General features: G+C 41.4%; 1 protein-coding gene and 1 long non-coding RNA gene across 2 annotated transcripts in view; one reads left to right on the top strand and one right to left on the bottom strand.

Annotated features, from left to right (window-relative positions):
• The first annotated feature begins 8835 nt into the window (after nucleotides 1-8835).
• Nucleotides 8836-11508, top strand: LOC145448958 (uncharacterized). Its single transcript, XR_013918079.1, has 2 exons — nucleotides 8836-9021; nucleotides 11288-11508. It is a non-coding gene; the product is annotated as an uncharacterized LOC145448958 (long non-coding RNA).
• Nucleotides 11509-19842: 8334 nt separating this feature from the next.
• Nucleotides 19843-26057, bottom strand: part of LOC145448434 (Golgi-resident adenosine 3',5'-bisphosphate 3'-phosphatase-like) — a 253019-nt gene continuing 246804 nt past the window's right edge. The window contains exons 6-8 of the mRNA XM_080326822.1: nucleotides 25577-25672; nucleotides 23611-23772; nucleotides 19843-20396 (exon numbers count right to left, since the gene is read on the bottom strand). Of these exons, the coding sequence (XP_080182948.1) occupies nucleotides 20158-20396; nucleotides 23611-23772; nucleotides 25577-25672 (497 nt within the window). The 3' untranslated portion in view covers nucleotides 19843-20157. The remainder of the gene's footprint in view (nucleotides 20397-23610; nucleotides 23773-25576; nucleotides 25673-26057) is intronic.

The following is a 26057-nucleotide window of genomic DNA, read 5'->3' on the forward strand; positions in this document are numbered from 1 at the left end:
TTTAATGTCAATTGCTATTAAAGAATCCGAAGGGAAATTCGAAACCTTATACACAGGGTTGCCATCGACATGGACCCAAAACTAAGGACAGTCAGAAAATTAGATTAGCATTAAAAGCGTTTTTGTACGTACTTTGTATTTATGCGAGCCGTGGCATATCACATTCCATACTTTTTGCTAGAAACAATCTGCTCCAGCAAGTCATTGTTTCCGTATTAAAAAGTGCGTCATGGATCTCAAGACATTTGACTGTCATTTCACCAAGTCTGTTCCTCTCCTTGGTCTACTTCGCCGAAACAAGAGAGAACACTCTTTAACTTTAACACTAAACTATATGGCAGGGGCGGGCAACTTCTCCAGACGGCGGGCCGGATGTAGGAAAGTTAAGTACTTGACGGGCCGGATAGCTGAATCGATACGTTATCAAATGACTACACAAGTAATTTACAAGGAATAAATCGCATGTAATGATTTTATTGTTACGACAGCAATGTCCTTTCAAAGCCATTACTCGCCGATAATGACGAAGACAATGTGGATTTGAGAACACCATTGTCATACAGGCGCCGCCAAGTCTGTTTCTGTATGATCAATCAACACACGGTGCAATCCTTAATTAAGATTTCAAGACGTGTTCGATAGCCCGGTACCCCAAATTTACCAATATATCAATTGCTTAGGGTTGAGTACATCATACACATAGTAGTCGTCGTCGTCGAGGAAGGACGTCCAATCCTAATCAACGGAACGTGCGACTGCTGCGACATCGACAGAGGTAGACAGAGTTTGGGCGTCGCCCACCTGTGGGATATATAGCTTGGGATATACCTTGGATTTACGAAATGGATCGGAATACGAATAGAATGCAAAGCGAACGATACGCAACAGCGCTAAGGAGAAACACTCCTAGACCAGCAGTACATCACCACAGGCCGAGATCACTCTTTCTCAGAGTGCCTGAAGATGCAAAATATGAAGAAATATGGGACGATCTCTGCGAAAACGAGATAGCCAAACGCTACATCGACAAAATCGAATCCCTCTGGGAAATGAGGAGGGGAATGTACATCATGTCCTTCTTCAAAGACAAAAACGGCTCAAAAACCAGAGACGCTCTATACGCACAAATAGAGAGACAAGGCCGAGAAGGCCACAGCTTCAGATATATACGGATGGAACTTCCAAGGCCACCAGCTACCCATCTCATAGCAAGCGGAATACCGACAGAAACGGAACCACCATCCGTCAGACGAGATATAAACAGCCAAGGCTTCGGCACAGTAGTAGCTCTAACCAGAGTATACAGAAAAAACACTCGAATCTACAATGGGCGAACCAACATTTGGGTCGAATCCTTCGATAAGGATAAAATGCCTTCGCTTATCTACATCGACGGTTACCCATGCCAAATCAGAACCGCTGAAGACATCTATAAAAAGAGATGCTACCACTGTAACGAGGAAGGTCACGTGGCAAGAGAATGTCAGAGAAAAAACGAGGAAAACAAAAACGAAGAAAACATCGAAATAGATGCAGGCAAAAACACAGAAGCCAAAAAATTACCAGAAGAAAACAGAATCAGACTCGGCACTACGAGTGACGTCAGACTTGAGCAACCTAGTAACGATAGCCAAAACAACGAGGCGATAGGCGACTGGTTCGTACAAGTCGGAAAAGCCAGGGCGAAGGAAAACAAACGTGTCCAAGCGCTCAAAAACAGCAAAAAACCGGAGATAGCCTCAAAACCCAGGAACCAACAACCAAAACCGAAGGTAGACCAAACAAAAGCACGTATGGACATAGAATATAGCCATGCCTCGCCACACATACAGGAAAGGCAAGGAGACTCGAATCCACGAGTCAGCTCAGAAACCGAACCTTTTGATGACCATAACGAAACGATTATAGACCAAGACTCGTTGGTATCAGAATCTAACAAAAGAGCACGAGGTTCGTCCAGCAACACCAGTGCTGAAACAATATCAGAGAAGAAAACAAAACATGACAGCATAGACGGCTACGATACCGACCTATCGCTATCATCAGACAACTCAAAGAAATAATGAAAATCAAAGTAACCTCGATCAACGTAAACGGACTAGCAAATAGACTGAACGATTTAGAACAGTACATACTCAAATCGAACTAGGATATACTGCTCATACAAGAAACCCACAGAATCGACAAAACAGCCGCGATTGAATGGGCTGAAAAACTGGGATTCACTATACACCTCAACTCGAAAAGCAAAAGAAGGCAATTCGACGTCACAGCTATAATGATGAGGAAGGACTGCCAAGGTAAAATCCTTTCACATACTATTATCATAGAAAACAGGGCCCAATGCCTCCTAATCAGACTAGACCAATGTCCAATAGCTGTCCTGAACGTTTATATCCCATCCGGACAATCAGGCCCAACCCGAAAAAATAGAACTGACTTCTTGACCGCGCTAAAAGAATATATCAATGAAATCGATGACTCCATAATTATGGGCGGTGACTTTAATACCATATTAGACAAAAAAGATACGAAAGAAAAAAGGAGCTTCGAACTTAGAAATGACACAAGAATACTCCAAGAAATAGTATCCCAATCCAATATGGTAGACATCTTTAGACAAAAATATCCCAAAGTCGAAATATTCACCCACGTGACTGCCAAAAGCGCCAGAAGAATTGACAGAATTTATGTAACAGAAGAAATAGCTGAGGACGTCACACACTCGGGTCACGAAAATAACAACGTAGCAGATCACATAAGCCCCACCATGACCCTCAGACTCCAACCAGCAACCAAATGGAACAAGAAAAAATGGAAATGTAATAAAGATCTGCTATCAGACAAGATATACAGAGAAATCATAGCCAATTTTATCAATACGGAGGAAGCCAATCTAGACAAGCGCGAATCACTCCAAGAGTGGTGGGACGAACTAAAAAGAAAGATCGCTAACCTAAGCAAAAGGTATGAAATAGATAAGAGAAAAAAGACTGACCCGAGCCTAAAATACCAAAAAGTAAGAGGAAAACATACGATGCTAACCCGCTCTGATAATCTTGAAGGAGAGAGAAACTCGCATCGATCGCTGTGGGCGCAGTTCCGAAAAAGAACGAAACAAACCGATGTGAAGGAGCTACAAATAGACGACGGGACAATAACAACAGACAAGTCCAAGAAGGCCGAGTACATAGCAGAATACGAACCGAACCCGACCCAGCAACAAGCGCCTGGAATACAACCGTCGGTACGAAAAGAGGAGGTACTGGAAGCCCTCAAGTCCATGAACAAAGGGAAATCGCCAGGGCCAGACGGCCTTACGGTAGAATTTTATATCACGGTATGGAAAACAATTGGCAGCAAATTAACGCAAATTATAAACAACGCAATACTATTCGGAAATATTCCACAAAGCTGGAACGAGGCCAGAATAACCCTGATCCACAAAGGGAAAGAAAAAACAAACCATAAAACTGGAGACCGATATCATTACTGAATATAGATTATAAGATTATGGCTAAAATTCTAAATTCCAGATTATCCAAAGAGATCGAGGACTGCATCTTTGAATCACAAAAAGCAGGAATCCCTGGCAGACAAATGGACTCCATCCTCAACAACATCCGAGCTACACTGCGTCACTATAAAGAAAAGCGAACAGAAGGATACCTGATGACAATAGACGCTAAAAAAGCCTTCGATAAGGTAGACCACTGCATGTTGTTTAAAATTCTTGGAAAACTGCCCATCTCCCCTCAGACCCTAAATGTCATACGGGCAATATACAACAAACCGACGGCTACGATAGAGATAAACGGCCAACAAATAGCCAACATACCATACACGAGAGGCATCAGACAAGGATGCCCTCTCAGTATGACGCTATACGCCATCAGCGCAGATCCTATGGTCCGTAGAATCAACAACAACAACTCGATAAGAGGAATACGTATTGGAGGAATGTACCACAAGATCGACCAATTCGCCGATGACGTCACCCTATACCTATCCGACATAGACTCAATAACGCAAGTGCTAAGAGAATACTCGAGCCTGTACCAAGCCACTGGGCAGGAAATCAATACCGAAAAAACCGAGATCCTACCCATGAACCCCAAATCCCACCAACGACTAAAAGATTCCAGGCACGCCCACTCCGCAAAAACAAAAATTAAAATCCTCGGAATCCACTACGGGGAGGATGCGAATGAAACAAATCATGACAACCTCCTAAAAGAAGTAAGAAAGCAAGCCGCCAACATCAAATCGAAAAAGCTATCATGGATCGGGAAAATACAGGCAATCAAGGCATACATAATGACAAAAATAACTTACATATACTACAATATTCAGATCACCGAACAACGAAGAAAAGAACTGGAAAGGATAATCTACAACATCCTGTGGAGTCCGGCAAACTTGGACCAGAAATCGAGAATCACTCTAATTAGACCCAAACAGCACGGTGGAATAGGGTTCCCGGACGTGGCCAGCACAATACATGCCAGGAACGCCAAGCGCCCACAAGAGATTGAATCTATTACAACACCGAATGAGATATGGCACGCGGAAGCAATCCATAACATGGGGACCAGGGTGAGGTCTATAAACAATAACCTCTATAACAACTTATATCCCCACAGATACGCGCCCTCCCGAAACTGGAAGAAGGAAATAGACTCATACGAGTCACTGAGAGGAGAAAACACACAAACGTGGAAACTGACCCAAAAAGAGATATACGTCGCACTAATTCGAACCAAAACGCAACATGATGACCAAGAAACACCAAATTGGAAGCAAATATGGTTATACGAAGAGGCAATCAAACATCAAATATTCAACGGGTAATATCCTACAGAATAAACACTGAGGCATACTTTTCAGGTGCAAGAAAAAACCAATCTGGATGGGCGAAGAGAAAAGACCAGGTCCTCAAAAACGATTGTAAATTCTGCCGTAAAAACCACGATACCATGTATCATATCTTCAACGCATGTCCAATTTATAAAAAGATATTCTATATCGCCAGGGCCGACATCGAGGACGTAATCGGAAACAACATCAACGTGTCCATAGAAGAGATTTACCGAAACATCTACACGGGACCACATAAGAAGATCATCATAACGACCTTCATGAATATGAAGACCGAAATATGGATATGGAAGATGACGCTCGATAAGAAAAATGAATACGCAGAAGACGCGAACACCGAAATCGAAAACATAAGAAGACGCCTATTATCGAAAACCAGACGACAGCAAAACAGAAGTTGAAAGAACGCGAAAAACGCACGCGCGATTGCCAAAACATCCGATATATGTAATACGCATATCGCGAGAATAATGTAATCTGATTATTTTCACCGCAATTTCAAACCATGACGCCATACTATCACCGCTTCTATCTTATTACATTTCATGCTATCATGTATATATTGAATAAAATTCGCACCTATACAGCCCCCCCCCCAACCCAAATGACCCAACCACCCCTTACCAACCACCATACACAGAACCCAAGACCACCCCGCCCCATAACCCAACCAAGAGTTGGGAGAAAAGACAAACAAATGACCCAGTCACCACAAACCCTATGATCATGAAATCTATAGACCAATAACATCAGATAATTGAATATTAATTTTTGAATCCAGCGTACCGAGAGTCAAATCGCCCAACAACTTCCTTGAATAGGCAGACCAAGCCCAAGCAAGAAATCATATAACAATCCGAAAAACCAGAAATGAAAAATTTTTTGTACGACACGATTGAATGACCTTCCTAAACCACCTCAAAGCTTAGCAAATCCCGAACACTAAAACCCGGACCACGCCCTCTCCACTTGCTAAGTGAAAGAATGAACGTCATCCTTCAAAAATAGCACATCCACCCATACCCCACAAAACACCCCCCCCCCAAGATACGTATATCATTTATCGTAATATTGCACTTCTATACTTCTGCAAATAAACCACTAAACCAGTACATCCTAAAAGCCGATAGCAAGTCTTCTCGCTTCTACGAACTTACGCGTATTCTCAGTAAGTTAGATTCTTGGCATGGACCGTTCTCGGTGATGTCCATTCTCGGTATTGGTATAGAACCAGAACCGGAACCACCGCGGCCCTAGTCTGCCGAGATTCCCCACTAGCTTACTACGTCAAATGCAAGGCTTCTCGCTTCTACTTACTTACGCGTAAGCTCCATTCTCGCACGCTGCGCACACACGCAAATAATAACATACAGTCACTAAAATTTGACGTAGAGAAAGCAAGTAGTGAAGAATCTCGGCAGACTAGGGCCGCTGGGGTTCCGGTTCTATACCAATACCGAGAATGGACGTTACCGAGAACGGCCCATGCAAAGAATCTAACTTACTGAGAAGGCGTTATCGAGAAATTTATATTTGAGAATCGACACCGAATGTGGCAAAGCCGTCATGCACATGCACGCGACCTGTATAGTGAATAACTGTATATATGCATAACATGGCCTGCATTGCATACATTGCATTCTCGGTAATCTCCATTCTCGGTGATGTCTATTCTCGGTATTGCCCGGACACCGGCCGGTCACATTATCAACCAAGGCGGGAAACTCTCCGCGGGCCGGACAAAATCCCCTCGCGGGCCGGATCCAAGTCTTGGCACTGAGCGAGAAAGCTGACCTTCTTTTAGTCAACATACCACGAAGTGGGAAAAATTTTATAATTTTATGCTGGATTTTCCACCGGTTTTGTAAGTCTGAAAATTCTGAAAAATTGTCCTCTTTTTAGATTTCAAAAAAATGGGGATCCCACTATAGCTCTCTCACCATTTGGAAGTCATATCATGTGGTGTGAACGCCACGGGAGTCCCGTTCATTTCTGACGTCATAAAATCTCGACGCAAAAGCATAATTTTATAATATTATGCAATACAGATACCACAGGAAAACGATCGAAGTTCTGTAGTTGTTGAAAATAAGACAAAATAAGGACGCAAGTCGAAAACAAGGACATTTCTTAGACAGACAGACAGACAGATTCTTTATTCGTACAATGAGAGTTCACACAAATATGTAAAAAAGACAAACACAGCGATACGACCACATCAAGATGTGTAGTCTTCAAGTCAGCTGTAGTCAAGGCGTAACGTTAGTACATTTATATCATGCAACTGTCGGTCAGTAACACTTCAACAAAAGATTAAACAACAAAACGCAAACGCAAAACAGTGGTAGTAGAAAAAAAACTGTAACACTAGTTCAAAATAAATACCAGATCATACTCTCGCAGGCCGTATGTTGCTCGCCCCTGCTATATGGAAAGAGTGACTTCTTGTTACTATAATTGTCACGGCACCCATTGCTACATTGGCTTTATTTTGAATCTGGATTACCCATGCGAGCTACGTAGGTTGCGTAATCGCGGCATATGATCAGGCGTTCAAAATGATCGAATTTGCGGTTAATTTTTTAAAGCCTGTGGTCTTAATCCATGCATCAACATTCAAAAGTAGGTGATATGTTTTGATATCGAAGCAACTTTTCGCGGGCCGCTCAGAATAGCGCCGCGGGCCGGACTTTGCCCAGGACTGATTAAATCTGTACCTCGTCTCTTGCGAATAGTGCGTCTCTATAGTGCGAATGGGTTATGATTGCCGCATCGTACTGACTAGCTAGCCTCGCGCCAACTGTTTTCTGATTATATTGACGACGTCTCTGGCGAGGTCGCGCGGTTTCGCCTGATTACTAATTACAAATTACTGTGGCGTTTGAGCATCTTGTACGAGTTGACCTCCACCTCGTACCACACGCCCCCTTGCAAGTTGGCACCTATGCTCCTCTTTTTTGAGAATTTTGGTTAAATTTACGTCCAAATTCGACTGATATACCGTAAATCAGCTCCGAAGTAACGCTCCGGCGGGTATTTCGGGAGCTGCGCCGGAAAGTTGACCTTTTTTTTTAGTCAACCACCTGAAAATGTAAGAGAAAAACTGTATTTTAGGCACTGAGCGAGAAAGCTGACCTTCTTTTAGTCAACATACCACGAAGTGGGAAAAATTTTATAATTTTTTGCTGGATTTTCCACCGGTTTTGTAAGTCTGAAAATTCTGAAAAATTGTCCTCTTTTTAGATTTCAAAAAAATGGTGATCCCACTATAGCTCTCTCACCATTTGGAAGTCATATCATGTGGTGTGAACGCCACGGGAGTCCCGTTCATTTCTGACGTCATAAAATCTCGACGCAAGAGCATAATTTTATAATATTATGCAATACAGATACCACAGGAAAACGATCGAAGTTCTGTAGTTGTTGAAAATAAGACAAAATAAGGACGCAAGTCGAAAACAAGGACATTTCTTAGACAGACAGACCGACAGATTCTTTATTCGTACAATGAGAGTTCACACAAATATGTAAAAAAGGCAAACACAGCGATACGACCACATCAAGATGTGTAGTCTTCAAGTCAGCTGTAGTCAAGGCGTAACGTTAGTACATTTATATCATGCAACTGTCGGTCAGTAACACTTCAACAAAAGATTAAACAACAAAACGCAAACGCAAAACAGTGGTAGTAGAAAAAAAACTGTAACACTAGTTCAAAATAAATACCAGATCATACTCTGCATCTCAATATGTAGAAATGAGTCGAGACTTAAAATTCCGACAGAATGATGCAAATGACAAACCTCTGTGCTCTATTGATAAGGAGTTCCAAATCCTTGGACCAACAAAAGTTAAGGATCTCTGGCACACACTAGCGGCTAAATTCTGTATAAAGATATTTCCAGCAGTGGCGGATCTAGTTCCGTGAGAGGGGACACCGGCAGATGGCGTAAAGATGCGGCTAAGAGCAGAAGGGAATTCACCATGGTGATATCGGTACATGGTCTTGGCAATTTCATAAGTGCAGAGGTCGCGCACTTTCAATATCCCTAGGGATTTATATCTTGGAGAAAGATGCTCGTATCGGCCCATGCCACTTATCAAACGGATAGCCCTATTTTGGAGAACTGCGATGTGATTCAAGTAGGTATCGTAAGTTAACGCCCAAAAGATGATTCCATAGTCGAGGTGAGAGTGGAAGAGTGAAAAATATAATTATGTCTATTAGTACAGATCTAGGGAGAATATGTCGCAAGCGAGCTATAATACCTACTGCCTGCGCTAATTTGCTGGCAAGAGCTGCTAGTTGTGGCTTCCAACTCAAATCTTTATCAATACATAGTCCCAAATATTTGACATTAGAGACTGCTGATAGTTTATCTTTGTCGATGGTCAAAAATGGAGAAGGTAACAAGATCTTAGGTCTGACATTGATCAGAAGGACTTGAGTTTTTGTTGCATTGATATTCAATTTATTGAGACTCATCCAATGACAGATTTTTTTCATCTCAATATTGACTGAGTCTTGTAGAATACCCAAATTGTGGTCAGATTTATATAGGCAAGTGTCATCAGCAAATAAGGTAGTTGAGAATTTAGATGCACCTGGTAAGTCGTTTATGTAAATGATAAAGAAAAGTAGGCCAGGAGATGAACCTTGAGGACAGTGGCGTATCCAGGGGGGGGGGTGTTTAGGGGGTCGGAACCCCCCCCCCCCCCCCTTTTCAAAATCCTAAAAATTGATGTCAAATATAGCCTCTAATATTTGCTAATTTATTAGTTTAACGTATTCGTTTTTACGTATGAGAAGGCGAATATGGCGTCCTAATGTTATTTAAGGGGACTAACACCCCTACAAAATATTGGAAGTATGCGCCGAATTAGTCGAAAGGATGAAATAGGTCATTATAATTCGCTAATTCCATACGAATTCTGCGCTTGTTCAGCTACATTTCAGCTGTGGCAATTGCTGGCGTTCTCAACTTTCTTCCCTCGATTTCTCTCTCGCCTTGCTAAAACGAGAGACGCATTTTAGGAATCTAATTGGCCGACGCGATACGTAATTGCAAAGACGAAGTTGTCGGCAATCAACATCGCTCGCGAATTCGCTGCACCTGTTCGCCTTGAAATCCTAATTAAGAATTGCACGCGGCGTGTTGATTGATCAGCGAGACGCAGCCACGACGGCACCAGTACGACAATGCTATTCTCAAATCCACATTGTATTCGCGATTATTGGCGAGAAATGGCCTAGGATTGACATTCACATTTCAAAATACAAGCCTAGCAATCCACGTTCCCGATTGTAAGGTGACTTGCTGTCGTCCAAATACAGGCCTATGTTGTCGCTGAACGGGAGAATTGAGTAGGCCTAGTAGTAAAGTTAACCTAATTATATCGGCTGACAAGTTTCTCTGTCGATCAAGTTATTATCCCAGTGTGTACTCTGTATTAGTTGACTGACTTGCGTGCTTGCAATTAAGGACTAATTATCTTCGCGCGTACTACACGCTCAGCCGTATGGCTAGTAAAGCCATCGAAAAGCACACATTCGTGTACGGCGTACACTTTTCACACCACACCTCTCTGTGGCGATCGCGATCGCCCTCGTTTATGCTACCGCCCTATTCCGCGCTTGTTCGTCCGCTGCGATACTACCGACCGTGCGCATAATATCGTCAAAATCGCGCATCTCTGATCGGAACTAGGCGCTTGAAGACGGGCGGCGTTTGCCGGCTCATGACTAAATGTGAGCATTTACGAATTTCTTTCAATCATACCGTAAAAGAAACGCGATTTTCAGGCAATGTCCGTATCGTATTCGTACATCTCCCACTCACCGCAAATCTCTGTTTATTATTAAACTATAATATATTAAATATTCGCCATGGCGTGGAGACGAGTGATCGTCATGATGACGTCACAATAGCCAATTTCGTAACGCAAACCCCCCCCCTTTTTCGCGCTCTGGAGACGCGCCTGCTTGAGGAACACCGCAAGTAATTTCGCTTAGCTCAGATTTCGTACATTGGTCACCAACAAATTGTTTGCGGCAATTTAGCTATGACTTGAACAAGGCTAGCGGTGTCCCTCGAACCCCGTTATACCATAGTTTATTCAGAAGTATTGAATGATCTACCGTATCAAATGCTTTTTTCAAGTCAAGAAATATGGAGCAACCGACCTCATTAGATATAATTGTTGATTGGTACTTGAGCAGTAAATCTAGGAATGGCATGTTGAGTATTGTGATGAGTTCGAAAGCCGAATTGATTGGGCCATAATCTGGTTTGAATAAATTCGGAGAGCCTTGAGTGTAAAAGCTTTTCAAAAAGTATTGCTAAGCAAGATAATACTGATATTGGTCGATAATTATTCATTGACATTCTGTTTCCTTTTTTGTGTACAGGAACTACTCTGGCTACTTTAAGAGCTTCAGGAAAGATTCCTAAAGCCATGGATTGATTGTAGAGATGAGCCAATATTGAAGAAATTGCAGGGAAAACTGCCTTTAATATTTGCACAGATAGCCTATCATGACCCTCTGCTTTATTATTTCTCATGTTGGCGACTATTATGCTAATCTCTCCTATGTTGGTGGGACTCAAGAATATACTGTTAGTACTACTACGTGGTGTACTTTGGTAGTGTTTTGGGGGGAGATTAAGGCAATCAGGTGCAAGTTTTGGCCCAATAGAGGTGAAGTAATTATTTAATGCATTAGCTACATTATTTGGATTGCTAACATAATTGCCTTTGTCATCAATTATAATAGGCGGGATGGTGGCAAGGGAGCTGGAAGGGTTGATTAGGTTTCTAATAGTTTTCCAAGTTTGGGCTTTATTGTTTCTGCAGTTATGAAAGTGACGAGCGAAGTATGATTTTTTTGCCTTCGTTTTAATGTGGCTTGGCTTATTAGCATATGCCTTGTACTGTCGACGTTGCGCTTCAGTACCATTTAAATACCATACACGGTGAAGCTTATTTCTAGTTTTGATAGACTTCAAGATACCAGGAGTGATCCATGGTTTGCAGTAAAGCTTACGCTGCTTACGAGACAGACATGATAACGGTATATGATGATCTACCAAATTCATAAGTTCGGTCATGAAATTGTTGAAAGTCATATCAAGTGTGTCACACGTTAATGCTGTCATCTCAAAGCTGCCGAACTGTCTGAATGCAGCATCTTGAAGACTCTCAAGAGAGGACGATTGGGTTTTCTAAGACGTGGCCCTTCAAAATAAGGACAAATCTTAGAAATAAGGACGGTATGGCAACCCTGCTTATACATGAGTGTTATTTCTGTATGGGTGACATTCCAAGGTTCAGAATAACTAAAAAATGACTTGAAATTGCATTGACATCGACTACAAGTCGTTTCGGCACCTTCCTATCTTCCATTGTATCGCATACTTGTGATGTTTTGAAATGATGAACTTTTATGAATAAACTTGAACTTCAACATCTCTCATATAGATATAGGGCGGAGATAATAAAGTTGGATTAGCAATGAAGTCGATTATCGCGGTCGTTAGGATTTATCAACCCAGGATTAAGGAAACCGGTTGATCGCAGCGCATAAAGTTAGTGTTAATATCATGATTTATCAAGCCGGAACAAACTGTAGATAACTAACTATAAAAACTGCGCACACTGCGTACCATTCCCACGCACAATTATTCCCGATAATGACCGTGCCGATTTTCTCCTAGGTAATGGTTTCACTAACAATCACCGAATTATGTACGCTACCCACCATTGCAGAGCGATATCGATATTCTATAATCCGTTTCTTAGCTGTACCGTACAAATTGGACACGACTTTCATTTCGCGATGAAGATCATTCTACCTATTACAGTGGTAGTATCGTTACCAGCAGGCTGTTGTTTCATTCAACAAATTGACAATTGGCAGCCTATAACGCGTTTTTGCATTATGATGCAACAGATAACGCCACTTGATTGAAAACTCGGGACACCTCGACTAACCATCGCGCGTAACCTTTTCCAACTTTACTGGTCGCGATTAGCAGTATTTAATCACATGATTAGCATTCTCCCGGATCAGCTAACTTTATTATCTCCGCCCATAAATCCAGAACCACACATTCCGAACCAACACGAACTTGATAATTTAGTTGGGACCCACTATAAATCAAATGCGGAAATTCTGACTTCAAGGTTGAAGCTAGGGAACTTGTTGCATTCACCGTGTCAATGTCCTTCGTCGAGAAAAAGGCATGAAAGATTTTCACGGTATTTTTCTGTGGCAGGTTCTCCTTGCTTATGAGGGAATGTTGGCAATCTTTTGTAAAGCATTCAAGGCATTTCGAGATGTAGTTCAAAATTTCTTGGAAATAAACCAAACAATGAATATAAACCTATGGTAAACAATATGATCGACATATATATGAAAAAATGGGGCATATAAATAAAAAAGTGGGGCATGTCCTCAAAAACGCATTACCTGCACTTTCACTTTGATTTTATTAGTTAAAATATGGGTGATGTAAGCGAGGAACATAGTGACGTGTTGCATCAGGATATATATGCTTTGGAAAGATGATACTAAGGGTTGTGGATTTGCGTCACCATTGGGCAATATTTGCGGTTCATAATACCAGCAGATTTCTGAGTTTATAGACCCAAATCCTGCAAACAAATTGACTTCGGAAATTTTCTGAAGTGTTTCCATCCTTTTATAATCTATGGTAGCCAACATTTGTGCATTTTCCTTCTTTTTGTTAGTGGGTTTGTAGCTCCAATAAGGAATTATGCGGATTATTACAGGGCAATTTTGAGTAAAACGAGAATCAGAAAAAGTGACGTTTCTCAAGGACTGGGGACACTTCAGATTAAATTTTTGTATTTTAGTGATTGGTTCGGAATAGCAAAACACAATACATGAAAAATTTTACACAACTGAAATTTTGCAAAATTTTTTTACATGTTGGTATTTTGTGGTCCATAGCTAGAGAAGATTTATCATTTCACAGACGCAAGTCACGCAAGCAAAACCACTTCTGACGATTTTTAAAGTGTTGCTTTGTTACTTGATGCATGAGTATTGAGTAAGCTATATTTGTTCATATTATCCTTTTCATTTGAGTTTTCTTGGGTCCAATTAAGAATTGTTGTGATTAATACGGATAATTATGAGTAAAATCAAAAATTAGAAAAATTGACATTTGTTCAAAATTTAGGACACTTTGGGAAAATTTTTTGTATTTTCGTCATTAGTTTGGAATACTGAAACACACTACATAAAAATTTTTAGCAAACTAAAACTTTTGCAAAATTTTGTTACATGGTGTTATCTGCGTTACTTTTCATTCAGTTGAATAGTAAATTCATATTGAAATGAACCCGAATATTTTCGGCTGACACTCGTCAGAGGTAGGCCTAATCGTCAGCAACTAGTAGAGAATTGGAAAGAACATTGTATATCAACAATCGTATCACAAAATATGACGTCACCAGCATGAAATTTCGAATGAGAGAGCGTTCAATGTAGCCTACTATTTTTAGGTGATACACGAACTCCTTCAGTGTGCACGTGAACGCCTCAACTTCTCTACTTCGCCTAGCTAGGCCAAGGTGGGTGTCTGATTTCAAAGACTACTCCAAGTCGTTTCGACACCTTCCTATCGTTTCATTGTATCGCAGTCTTGTGGTGCTTTGAAATGATGAAAATATGAACTGATACTGATATCATAAGTCTTTTGCGATAAAAGTTAAATGTCCTCCGATGACACTCAAATGTCCTCTTTTTTGCTTTGAGCTTTACGCAATTAGACAGCAAAGACTAAAAGTGGTCGACCCGTCATCATCATCATTAGTTTATTAGCAATTTTATCAGTTCAATACACCACAAAAAATGCGATACAATGAAAAGAAAGGAAGATGTCGAAGCGACTAGGTTGTCTATGGAATCAGACACCCACCTTGGCCTAGGCGATGTAAAGAGGAGGCATGCACATTGCACACTGAATGAAAGTAAGAATGATAGTATAGAAAAAGGAAGCGACAAGAAATAGGGCGGCATGTCATGGGAAGCGAGATCGATAGGTCAGTCGTGGTCCGTGAGGATGGACTGTATTTATTTAGTAGTAATTGCTTGTATTTCGACTTGAATGTGGACATGCTCGTCGACTGCCGAATGGCCGGCGGGATACTGTTCCACACATCAGGTCCGGCATATTTGATAGAGCGATGATCTTTTCGGTCGATCATATGATATTTGAACGACGTGGACGCGCGTGTGTTGTACTTGTGCGCTTTTGATTCAGAGGTGAAGAAGTCATTGAAATATTCGGGGCAACGACCGCAGTGAAACTGATACATAAACTTGGCGATTTCTAGTTTCCGCATGTTTAGGACGCCGAATCTCTTCAGCAGCGACTTATTGGATAGGCAGCCAGGCCCCTTTGGGGCCCTAGCTATGATTCGGAGTACTTTATGCTGTAGTTTCTGCAGTGGCTTGAGTGCAGTTTTACTGGCAGCCCCCCAACAGAGGATGCCATAATGTAACTTCGATTGGATTAAGGATTTAAAGAGTATCAGAAGAACCCATGCCGGCATGAAGCGCCCAAGGTTGCAGAACAGGCCGCACTTCGGAGATAATTTAGTTTCTAGGGACTGAATATGACTCTTCCAGGACATGTTCGAGTCCAGTAAAACCCCTAGATATTTGGTATTATCTGTGTTGGAAACGGGCTGACCAGCGATATTAACGGTTAGGCTATTTTTTGAATTTGCTGTCAGCAATTGGGATTTCGAGGCGTTTATGCAAAGGTTGTTCTGGGCCGTCCACCCATGGACTTTAGGCATTTGGTCCCCAGTCAGGGCATCGAGCTCTGCCGTCGAAGATGCGGAAGAGAGGAGGTGAGTATCATCAGCGAACAGTGTGGTGTTCAATGAGGAGGTTTCAAAAATGACGTTGACATATAAGGTGAAGAGGACCGGTCCAAGTACTGAGCCTTGGGGCACACCACAGGTCACCAGGTGAGGAGAGGACAAGGTGTTTGAGATCGCAACCATTTGTTGGCGTCCAGTGAGGTAACTTTTCATGAGCTCAAGTTGTGGGCCCCGAAGTCCGTAACGCGCCAATTTCGAGATGAGAATTTTATGATCTACGCAGTCAAACACTTTTTTTAGATCGAGAAAAATGCTACATCCCACATTTCGCTTCTCTGAGATATCATAATACTGCTCGGCCACTGTTAGGAGGGCATGTGCGGTTTGGTGTTTGTTTCGGAAGCCAAATTGTTGAGGGGAAATGATATACATTTTGGCGAGGAATGAGGACAGGCGGGAGATGAGCAACTTTTCGAATACAACCCCGATGCATGGGAGAACGGATATCGGACGGTAGTTGGTGACATTAGTTCTATCCCCAGCTTTGTGTACAGGGACTACCGACTATCGGTCAATATTAGGGCCTACGTTACAAAAATATTCATTGAAGTGATTCGCGATGGCCGCCGGGTCTGAAAGTTTGTTTCCGGTATCCGAATTCCGAAACAGACTTATGGCCTTTTTTCCGATGTAGGAGAGAGTTAAGTCCTGACCATGTTTTTCGAGTGTCCTTTTTGTGTCTGTTGAAAAATCTCTCATTGTACTTTGCTTTGGCCTTGGAAATGAGATGCACGGTGCGATTCCTGAAACGTCGAAATCTTTCTCGTTCATGTTCTGGGCAGTTCTTGGTGTCTATTCGGTTATGCCACCGGTTACGTTTACGGATAAGTTGAATCAGCTTTGTGGTCATCCACGGATTTCGCTTCAATTTTCTTTGACTTCTCGATGAAAGGCACTGTAGAGGTGCAAATTGTTCCAGCAGTGATTTGATAGCAGACATAAACTCTACAAATTTTTCGTCAAAGTTGTTTATCGAGATGTGGGGGATGGCTAATGTTTTGGTGATGGTGATGTTTCATAAACTACTCATGAAAACTTTTTTTTCTGGAACTGCTGCGACTAGGTTGACTGAAATAACAAAATCACGATTATCTGTATAAATTCCTAGTTTTGATATCTCTTGTTGAAACGTGAAAAAACTGTGCTCTGTTGTGGATCTGAAAATATGGTAGCCTTGACCAACGATTACTGCTTTGACCATTTCTGCTAAACCACACGAGACATGAAGCGTATTGAAATGATGGACCGAAAAGACTGACCGGACTTCGAAATCTTGCCCCTTGTTTTTACTATCGTACGTCCTTCAAATATGCGTGGGGGCGCCAGACCTATGTAATTGTCGAAAAGCGGCGCTGCATGAAAAAGGTTGAGAACCAGCACTGATGTGAGCGGTGTCTTGTAATGCGTAGAAAAGGGCCGTGCTACAAGTTGGCAGCTACGGAATACAAATGAAGAAGATAGGCCTAGTGTATTTACCATGACCGTAGTAGCCTTGTAGATAAACACCATGAATACTACAAACAACAACAACAATAACTGAAGTGATGTCATATCGTGATCACAGGAACCGGAGCCTTTCAGGGTTTCGCCCTATCTCTACTCAATTCCAAGTTTTCATGGAACTCACTTGAGCGTCCCAGTGAAAAATCAGAGGTTGTCAAAAACCAAGTAGCCTACTTCTACGTTATCCCAACACCCGAGTAGGCTTGGGTGAGTTGTACGATACTTAGCCTATACTCAAGTCGTTATGCTATCAGGCTACTTCCACCTCTCCTATCACTTTTTTGGAGGAAGCGCCATGTCACAACTTGACGACCCGATATACGGTCCCGGTACCATGATAATCGGATATATTTGCGAAAATGGCACTTTAGTGAACCGCCGGTTCTTATAACCTTCACTAAGCCGCGGAACACGCGCGCTAATCTGCAAGCCGTCGCGGAACCCAAAATATTCGCTGAGCCATAAAAACCAAAATTTACCACGGTGACATCTAACTACACCTTCAATATGTTACCCTATATTACTGGAGATGGAATTGGCATGTCTGAAGGACGGGGTTTCGATTTCGACCCCTAACCTCCCCACCCAACGACACTGCACACGACGTAGGCTACCACCGCAGTAATCATAATTCGACTAGTGGGGCCTATAATGACCAGCAACGCTTGTTGACCAAGACTAACGTACCATCATAAATCAAATGTATGATAGAAGTGTGCGCCTCGACGCGGTTTCCATGCAACACCGGTTCAGAACCTCTGCTGTAGTGCCAATGGTCATTTAGAGTTGGTCGCGAAAGGTACATCTTGCAATTCCAGAATAAGCCAAGTATGAGATTCAGAGACATACTTCTTGAAACCGCTTTATACGAGAATTTCCATACTTTTGGGCTTCCACTCGGAAGTAGTCCTGACCTGCTTTGGAAACCGCGACATGTACTTGAAATGGAATATAAATTCATCGAATTACTTCTGTTCTAGTGCCATTGATATGGATACCATACGTCTTTTTGAAATAAAATCTCGTTATTTGCTTCGAGTTTGAAGCGGTTACACAGCGAAGACTAACAACGGTCAACCCGACACGAACAACATCTGGAAACCGTTTTTTCTGGAACTGTAGCGACTAGGCCAGGGGTTCTCAAAGGGTGGGCCATGGCCCACTGGTGGGCCACAGAGCATTTTGAGGTGGGCCACAGAGCCATTTAGAAAATTTCAGAGTTAAGGTAACTTTAGTTATATTTCTTATGTTATTCGCTAAAAATATATTCGTATTATCCAATTATACGTAGGCTACAAAAAGCTTTTCATCCGACTCTGATTAGCCGTAGTGGCACGCATGAAGTCAGCATGTACAAATCGAAAACGTTAGGAAGAAACGGTGGCTTTTTCTACTGGCTATGACAACCTACGGCTAACAGCAACTAAAATAATTTCAAGTGTATAAAAACTGGAAGATAATGCTGAAGTAACCAAGTATTCCGGTATAGGGTCATATGTCGTATTCCGTTGAAAGGGGTTAGCAATGAACTCGCAATGAAGTGCAAATGATGTGCTGATTTACTGTGCTTCGGCAGGCCGTATTATTGCAAGCTAAACATAGCCATAATTGCAAATTATTAGCAACTTCTGGCGGAGGTATACTGCACCACAGCAACAACGAATCTTAATGGATCGAGGATTTATCGGAGCGCATTAATCTTTGAAGTCGGTTTAAAATGTCCGGCCTGGAAATCCCTGTACTTACTGAAAGAGTCACAGGAATTGATTGTATCATTGGATTGAATATTCTGGCATCGCAACTTCAGTTGTTTTGGTACAAGACACGCAAAGTAGCCTACATCATGCATATTGAAAAATCTTTCTCCATTTCTCTGTAGTACCCCATTCACCAATGAATTGTTCGATGCTGGCCCAGAATGAATATAATATTCCCCACAATAGTATCACTAAAGTCCCAATCACACAGTGCGGAGATCTGATCATTGTGTTTCGCGACGGGAATGGAGCAGCGGACGAAAATAATATACTTGGAAGTTTTAGCTTATGATCTACCAGGGCCGTAACTGCCGCACCCAGATCCCCAATTGGGGGAGCTCGAAGGGGCCCAAGATTATTTCGTTGGTCGTTTGTTGGAGGATATTTGTTCGACTTGAATTTCTTTTCGCGGTTCACGCGATTTCTTATTCCGGGAGGTCGAGATTTAAATGTCATCAGTTAGCGAAAAATGCCCACATATTAGAGAAATAGGCATTCGGCGCTGTCCGTGACCACGAATTAAACAGGATTATGACTCCAAGATGTCAGGTGGGCCACAGCACATTTTTAAGTCGGAAAATGGGCCACGGCCAAGAAAGGGCTGAGAACCCCTGGACTAGGCTGACTGAAATCTAAGAAAATACAACTATATGTACAAATTCCACGTTTTTCGATCTGTCGTTGAAGCTTGAAAAAAAAGTGTCTTGTTCTTGCATCTATAAATATGGCAACGCCAACCAACGATGAATGCTTCGACAACATCTGCTAAGACACACTCGACATGAATCGTATTGAAATGTACTTTATTCGCTATAAAACTCGACTCATTCCAAAAGAATCGGAAATTCGAAATTGAAACAGTCGGAAAAGAATTATGATCTAAGCGCCAATAAATAGAAAGACATTCTTTGAGCAAAAAGTGAATACTAGTACCTAGTACTGAACCCACAAGCGCGAGATTATGATCACTACGTGCAAATGTACAGTAGTAACTATCTTCAAAATGATATGAGCTTCCATTATTGTACGGAGTCACCAGTAATTCGATGCACCATCCCGATGTAACATATTGCCTAAGGCTGTCGGCGTCAACGTAAATTCAGTCGTACCCGAGTTTACTCAAATACATTTCGTGTTTATGTAACGCGGCTACCAATCCGGCATCGTTTTTGACATTGCTGTGCCGAGAATAGTCGATATCGGCGCCGTTTAATGTCGTCATTTTGCCGCCGTTGGCGCGCAGTATCGCGTCACCCGCGCATATGTCCCACTTCTTGATCCGGGTCGTGTGAAGGTACACGGACGCCTTCCCGTCGAATAACGCCAGGCTCTTGAAACCTGAAGACAGTATTCCGAATGAATCGACAATTAACGGGACTAGCACCTATAAAATTTGAAAGGTATCAAAGTTTTCAATTCTTTTTTTTGTTCGAAAATAGTAACATGGTGCCTCTGTTCTTCCGTCATGAACTTATCTCACCCATAAAAAGAAACGGGTAAAAAATCAATTATGCTGGAAATACAGTCGGCATTTTCTTTTACTGCGAAAATGAGCAATAGTGTTTTTCTCCATCGTAAAATTTTGTTATTTCGCTTCATCATAAACCCAAAATTTGTATGACATTTTTGTCGTAATTGACTAACTCGTGGGTTTTTTAAAAGTCTCCTCCATATCTTCTATATTTTGCTAATTTACGTTTGGCCTAGACTGGCATACTGTGCGCAGAGTTACAGAACTTCACAGCAAACTTACAAAAAAAAAAGAAGGATTTTGAAATAATAAAACTAAATTTCTCCGAAATGAGCTGCACATAATCCTTCAAACTTCACCACCATATAGAACCGTCCTAGTTTTCCTTCGACAGGCGTTAGATCTGAAAAGGGCCATCTCGAATTTGAGGTACGGTGCTTGGTGTGTTGGAGTACTATTTCTAGCACTTATTTCAATTGTGATATTTTGTTTACAACATAGCGACAATTAGCAGCGGTCATAATTTCATGGTGAAGGGGGTAGCCCATTCCGAGATGGCTCAGTTGAGGCCTTTAATAAAGAATCATATGTGGTCTAGACATGGAGTGATTACTGCAGTGATTCTCAACAGTCTGTCCATGGATTAGAGTTGTTAAACCAGTAACTTTCCAGTTTTTTCAAATTCGATCAGAATTCAAAGTGCCGAAGTATCAAAAACTTGGAATTTGAATCAAATTTCGAAATAGAAAGTATTACAATAAAAATCATTGTCAGATCATGTAAAATCATAGCCCATTTGTGTAAGCATGAGAATGGCAACTGTCTGCACAGCGTACACCACGCTTAGCTCGTTTCGCACAATATGATAGCCTACGTCAGTAGGATTTTCAGGATAAGTAGAAATTAGATTAGAGTGAAATCAGACCATAGAAAGCATTTCCCAGATAAGATTAGAATCAGATTACTAGAGTTTCACTGTAATTCGCTTTATTAGTCAACTAAAAGCATCTACTTGTCTAACTCTGCCATGGACTGGCCCGTGTCAAATTTTTTGCCTGTCAAATAGATTACAATTATAGGATATATCGATTTCAAAAATCAAGAATTTAGACGCTTGACCATTAATTCGACAAGTGAACCGTCTAATTTTGAATTGTTTCGTAATTTAGTAGCTATCTTTTGGCGTCGAGAGGTAATCTTACAGTCTTTGTCTACTTTGGACTTGGTGTAGGCTAAATACAATTTTTTCCACATCGTAAGTTTTGTACTCAAAAACTTTGGTTCTAATGGTAGCAATTGAGCCAAATATGTTGTGCATCGTTTTTGTCAGAAAACCTATCAATTTCATGGGGTAGGCAGTAAAATTTGAAAAATACTTTATATTTAAAATTTTCTACTATGATAACTTTACTTCCACTGGTTGGAATTGTACCTTTTATGCGATCAAATATTGCCAGTTCCACACCGCATTAAAGATATTCGGTGCTTTTGCGATCATACCTACGTCAGGGAACTTGCAACCAAGTCACAAGTGAATCTCACTTTTATAGTTTTGACACGATTCGAGTCATTTTAAATTCACCACCGACTCAAATCCGAGTCCAAGTCATAGAGCAGAGGGTCGAGTCCGAGTCGTGGTATTATGTCTCGAGTTTGAGTCCAAGTCATTGTGTTGACTGCTCAGTTTCCAGTTAAAGCCCTGTTAAACCCACTTTATACAACTCGGTTTGAAGATATCGATTGGTTCGCATTTATAGCAGGCCTCTACTAATTTTCCTCACTTTTCGCAGTTTCTGGTCGCATTTCCAAGTACCAGTACCAATAGACGAAATCCCAATAGTGTGATTACTTAACTATTCTTCGAAATTACAATGAAATGTCGGTTTTAGCAGTCTGAGTCTCGAGTCATATGACTTGGTTCGAGTCATGCGCAACGACTCGAGTCCAAGTCGAGTCAATACACATATTGACTCAAGTCTAGTCGAGTCATTTCCGTATTTTGAGAAAATGACTCGGCTCGAGTCATCACAACCCTGAACTACGGTGTCATTGTGCTTTGCGACAAATATGAGGGTTCACCGCCATTCTAGAAATGACATTGTTACTAACGTGGATGCAAGTGTGCCAATGTTTGGATGGCGCGATACGACCAAGGCTTATGAGATAGGAAAAAAGTATCAAAACAATAATTCTCGATGATAAATTACCTGTTAGTGGAAAGGGCTGTTTCATTTCATTACTCTAAAAATAATCCCTCACTGCTCGACACGAGTCAATAGAATGATTACTCGATTCGGATTCGAGTACTGGTATTGGGATCATTGTCCCCTGCCCTAACATAGATACATTTAAACATACATTCGTCAGAGTTGAATGTTTGCGTTGCGGGCGTACACAATCGCGCATCGTTCTTCAAACACTTTTCAAACTTTACCTCCGTTATTGGAAGGATAGCATTAAAACTAGGTCTAGGTGCCATGATTTGTGTATTCGAATCTGAATCCAGTACTAATTGTGACAAGTCCACTCGAGTAGTGAAGAGAAGATGATTTTGGGTACCGGTACAGAAATATATATATATATATATATATACCGACTTTCTAATAACAGCCGTACTATCAACGAAAACGATAATTTTGATACGGTCAAAGTGCTAAAATTACCTGTAATGCGACGTATTAGAATTATGCAACACATTGTGGCATTATTTTCTTTGAGGTCGCATAAAAATAACATACATTTAAACGATGCTTTGGGTTTTGATACATCTACATAACGAATTTATTATCAAAATGTTTATTCCACTCTATAGGCCTGGCCTACACCAAGAAGACCCTCTCAAAGTAACATGTTCCAACTTTATCCATCATGAAGGCTGTTACGACATCATACTCAGAGTTGGACAACTGGAACATTTTCATCTGTTCCAAACTAGAATTATCCAACTTTCCAAGTCAGGTCATAATGGGTGAAGCTCGAAAATACTCGATTCAGAATTGAATCGCTCAGGAACTCGATTTTGCCCAAAAAATTGACACAAGAAAGAGATGAATATAATAATAGGCCTAAATATAAACTCACCGGCTCCCCCTGCAGGCACCACGGTCACTCCTTTGCCGAAAGCTTTCTGAGCCGTTCCTTTTACCTCGCCCGCATGCGACCGGGATACAATGATTCGAATTTCGCCTTCATTTCCGACATGTTTCTCTTCTACGTTGGAGCCGTAATCGACCCAGCCCCAAACTAGCACAAAAACGACAGTCTGTGACTTTGTTGGACAATTCGCTATCGGCTACGGGGACAAACGGAAATGCAAAAGCGAGCATATAGATTATCAGCTGTATAGCGAAACATGGTCTACTGCCGTGGTCCCAAGGGTTGTAACCAAGTCACAAGGCCCCGAGTCACAAGTCAATCTTACTTTTATAGTTTTGACTCGAGTCAAGTCGAGTCATTTTCAATTCATCACCGAGTCGAGTCCGAGTCATGGTATTATGACTCGAGTCCAAGTCATTGTGTTGACTGCTCGGTTTCCAGTTAAAGTCTTGTTAAACCCAGTTTTTCTAATTCTGTTTGGTGATATCGAATGGTTCGCATTTATAATATACTAATTTTCGTCACCTTTAGCAGTGTTTGGTCGCATTTTCAAGTACCAGCACCATCAGACCGAATCCAATTAGTGTGGTTACTTTACTATCATTTGAAAGTAGGCCTACAATGAAATGTCGGTCTTACCGGTCTAAGTGTCGAGTCATATCAGAAAATTGTGACTCTAGGCATTACAACCCTGGTGGTCCCCAACCCTTTTATGTTGTCTACACATAGAAGTTATATTATCCTTGATGAGTGTCGGCCGAAAATACTCGGGTTCATTTCAATATGAATATATTATTCAAACACCGTAATTAAATCAAAAGAAAATATGATCACCACTTTCGGCTGTGGCAACATTGCGGTAAATTTGACGTTTTTGTGACAAGGCTTGATCATAAGTAACAAATTTGGATGGAGCGATACGCACTTCTTCTTGGATTTTGTAAATCTGCTTAAAAATATTTTTGCAGCTGTTACAAAATACGATATTTTAGGGACTATGGATATCTACTAGCTTTCCCACAATTATTGCTGCACAATAGGGACCAGCGCAGACAGTCTGATTAGTTTCGAACACGAACCGCAACTGAGCCGTGAGCCACTCAACATAACCTACTAGATTGCTTGTGCCATTAGGTCATTACTGCAATGAAGAGTCTCAGTGACTGGGGGGCGTGAAGCTTCCCCGATTCACTTGTACAACCTGGTTTCAAGTAGGCCGCAACTTCACAGAGCATTATAGTTAGAGATATTGATTTCGGGAGGTTCTCGGAGGTACAGAATTCAATATACAATTTGAACAGTGTATTCATAATATTATTTTATAAACACAAATATTTCGGCTCATGCTCGTCAGGGGAAATCGTCAGCAACTAGTAGAGAATTGGAAAGAACATTATACATCAACAATGATCTTTTTCAATTCACAGATTTATAGGTTTTGAATTTACCATTTGATATGCTCCAATATACCACAGTTTGAGAGTCACTGCCCTACAGCTCTAAAATCCTATAGCCAAATCCCACTACAAATTACTGAATTCCCCTCTATTGCAGGATTCTCGCCGATTGGGAACCACCAGACCAGACTATTACAATACCAAGCAAGAGTAAGTGCTTGACGGCATCTGAGTTAAAAATTGGCAAGCACACTGTAATGTGCAGGAAGGGTTCAGTACCAGTAACATCCCAGTTGGAACTGAGTCGAATATGCCTAATATCGCTGTATAGGCTATACCAGACGCCCACCATAGCGCATGGTAGGAAATACAACAAGTCAAACAAATCGATCATCATAAAAATATATCCCAGGGATGTAGCGGGTTACATTCACAAGTACCACTGGCGGCACTGAATGGTTTCTCTGCGCCTTGGATGGTAGCCTTCATGAAAACAGAACCCATGCCACCCTCGAGATATATCTTCATAACATAAGGATTGTAGAGTTACTTACAAGTTTGCCGAGTGAACGGTTTATGAATAATTCCGATGACAGGCTTTCCTTTGACTGCGACGCACAGCATTGTCGTGACGTACTCCGTCAAATTTTCTGTACAAGACAATAACGGAATGGAGATTATTTGGAATATAACATCCAGTTGGATTACTCTCAAGGAATGCAGCGTGCAGTGGGAGTGTTCAGAAAAAACTTTTTTTTTTTAAATTTCATCGGCTTTCTTGTCAAATCGTCAGGTGACCTAAAACAGCGTTGCACACCAAATTTGACTCAATTCCAACCAGTAGAAGCCAAGCTCAGTCAATTTGAAATTTTGGTCATTGTTGAAATAATAGTATCTACGGTGACCAATTTTGTCACACCGACATGACCATAAATCACTGTAGTAATTAGATCTTTAATACACATTTATCAATATATTTAACGCATTTCATGAGGATGTCATGTTCCGCGCAAAATTTTATTTCTAAATGAAGCA

Source organism: Botryllus schlosseri, chromosome 10, assembly GCF_051294905.1.
Source record: "Botryllus schlosseri isolate E-star chromosome 10, Bs_hap1, whole genome shotgun sequence".
In the NCBI taxonomy this organism is placed as follows: domain Eukaryota; kingdom Metazoa; phylum Chordata; class Ascidiacea; order Stolidobranchia; family Styelidae; genus Botryllus; species Botryllus schlosseri.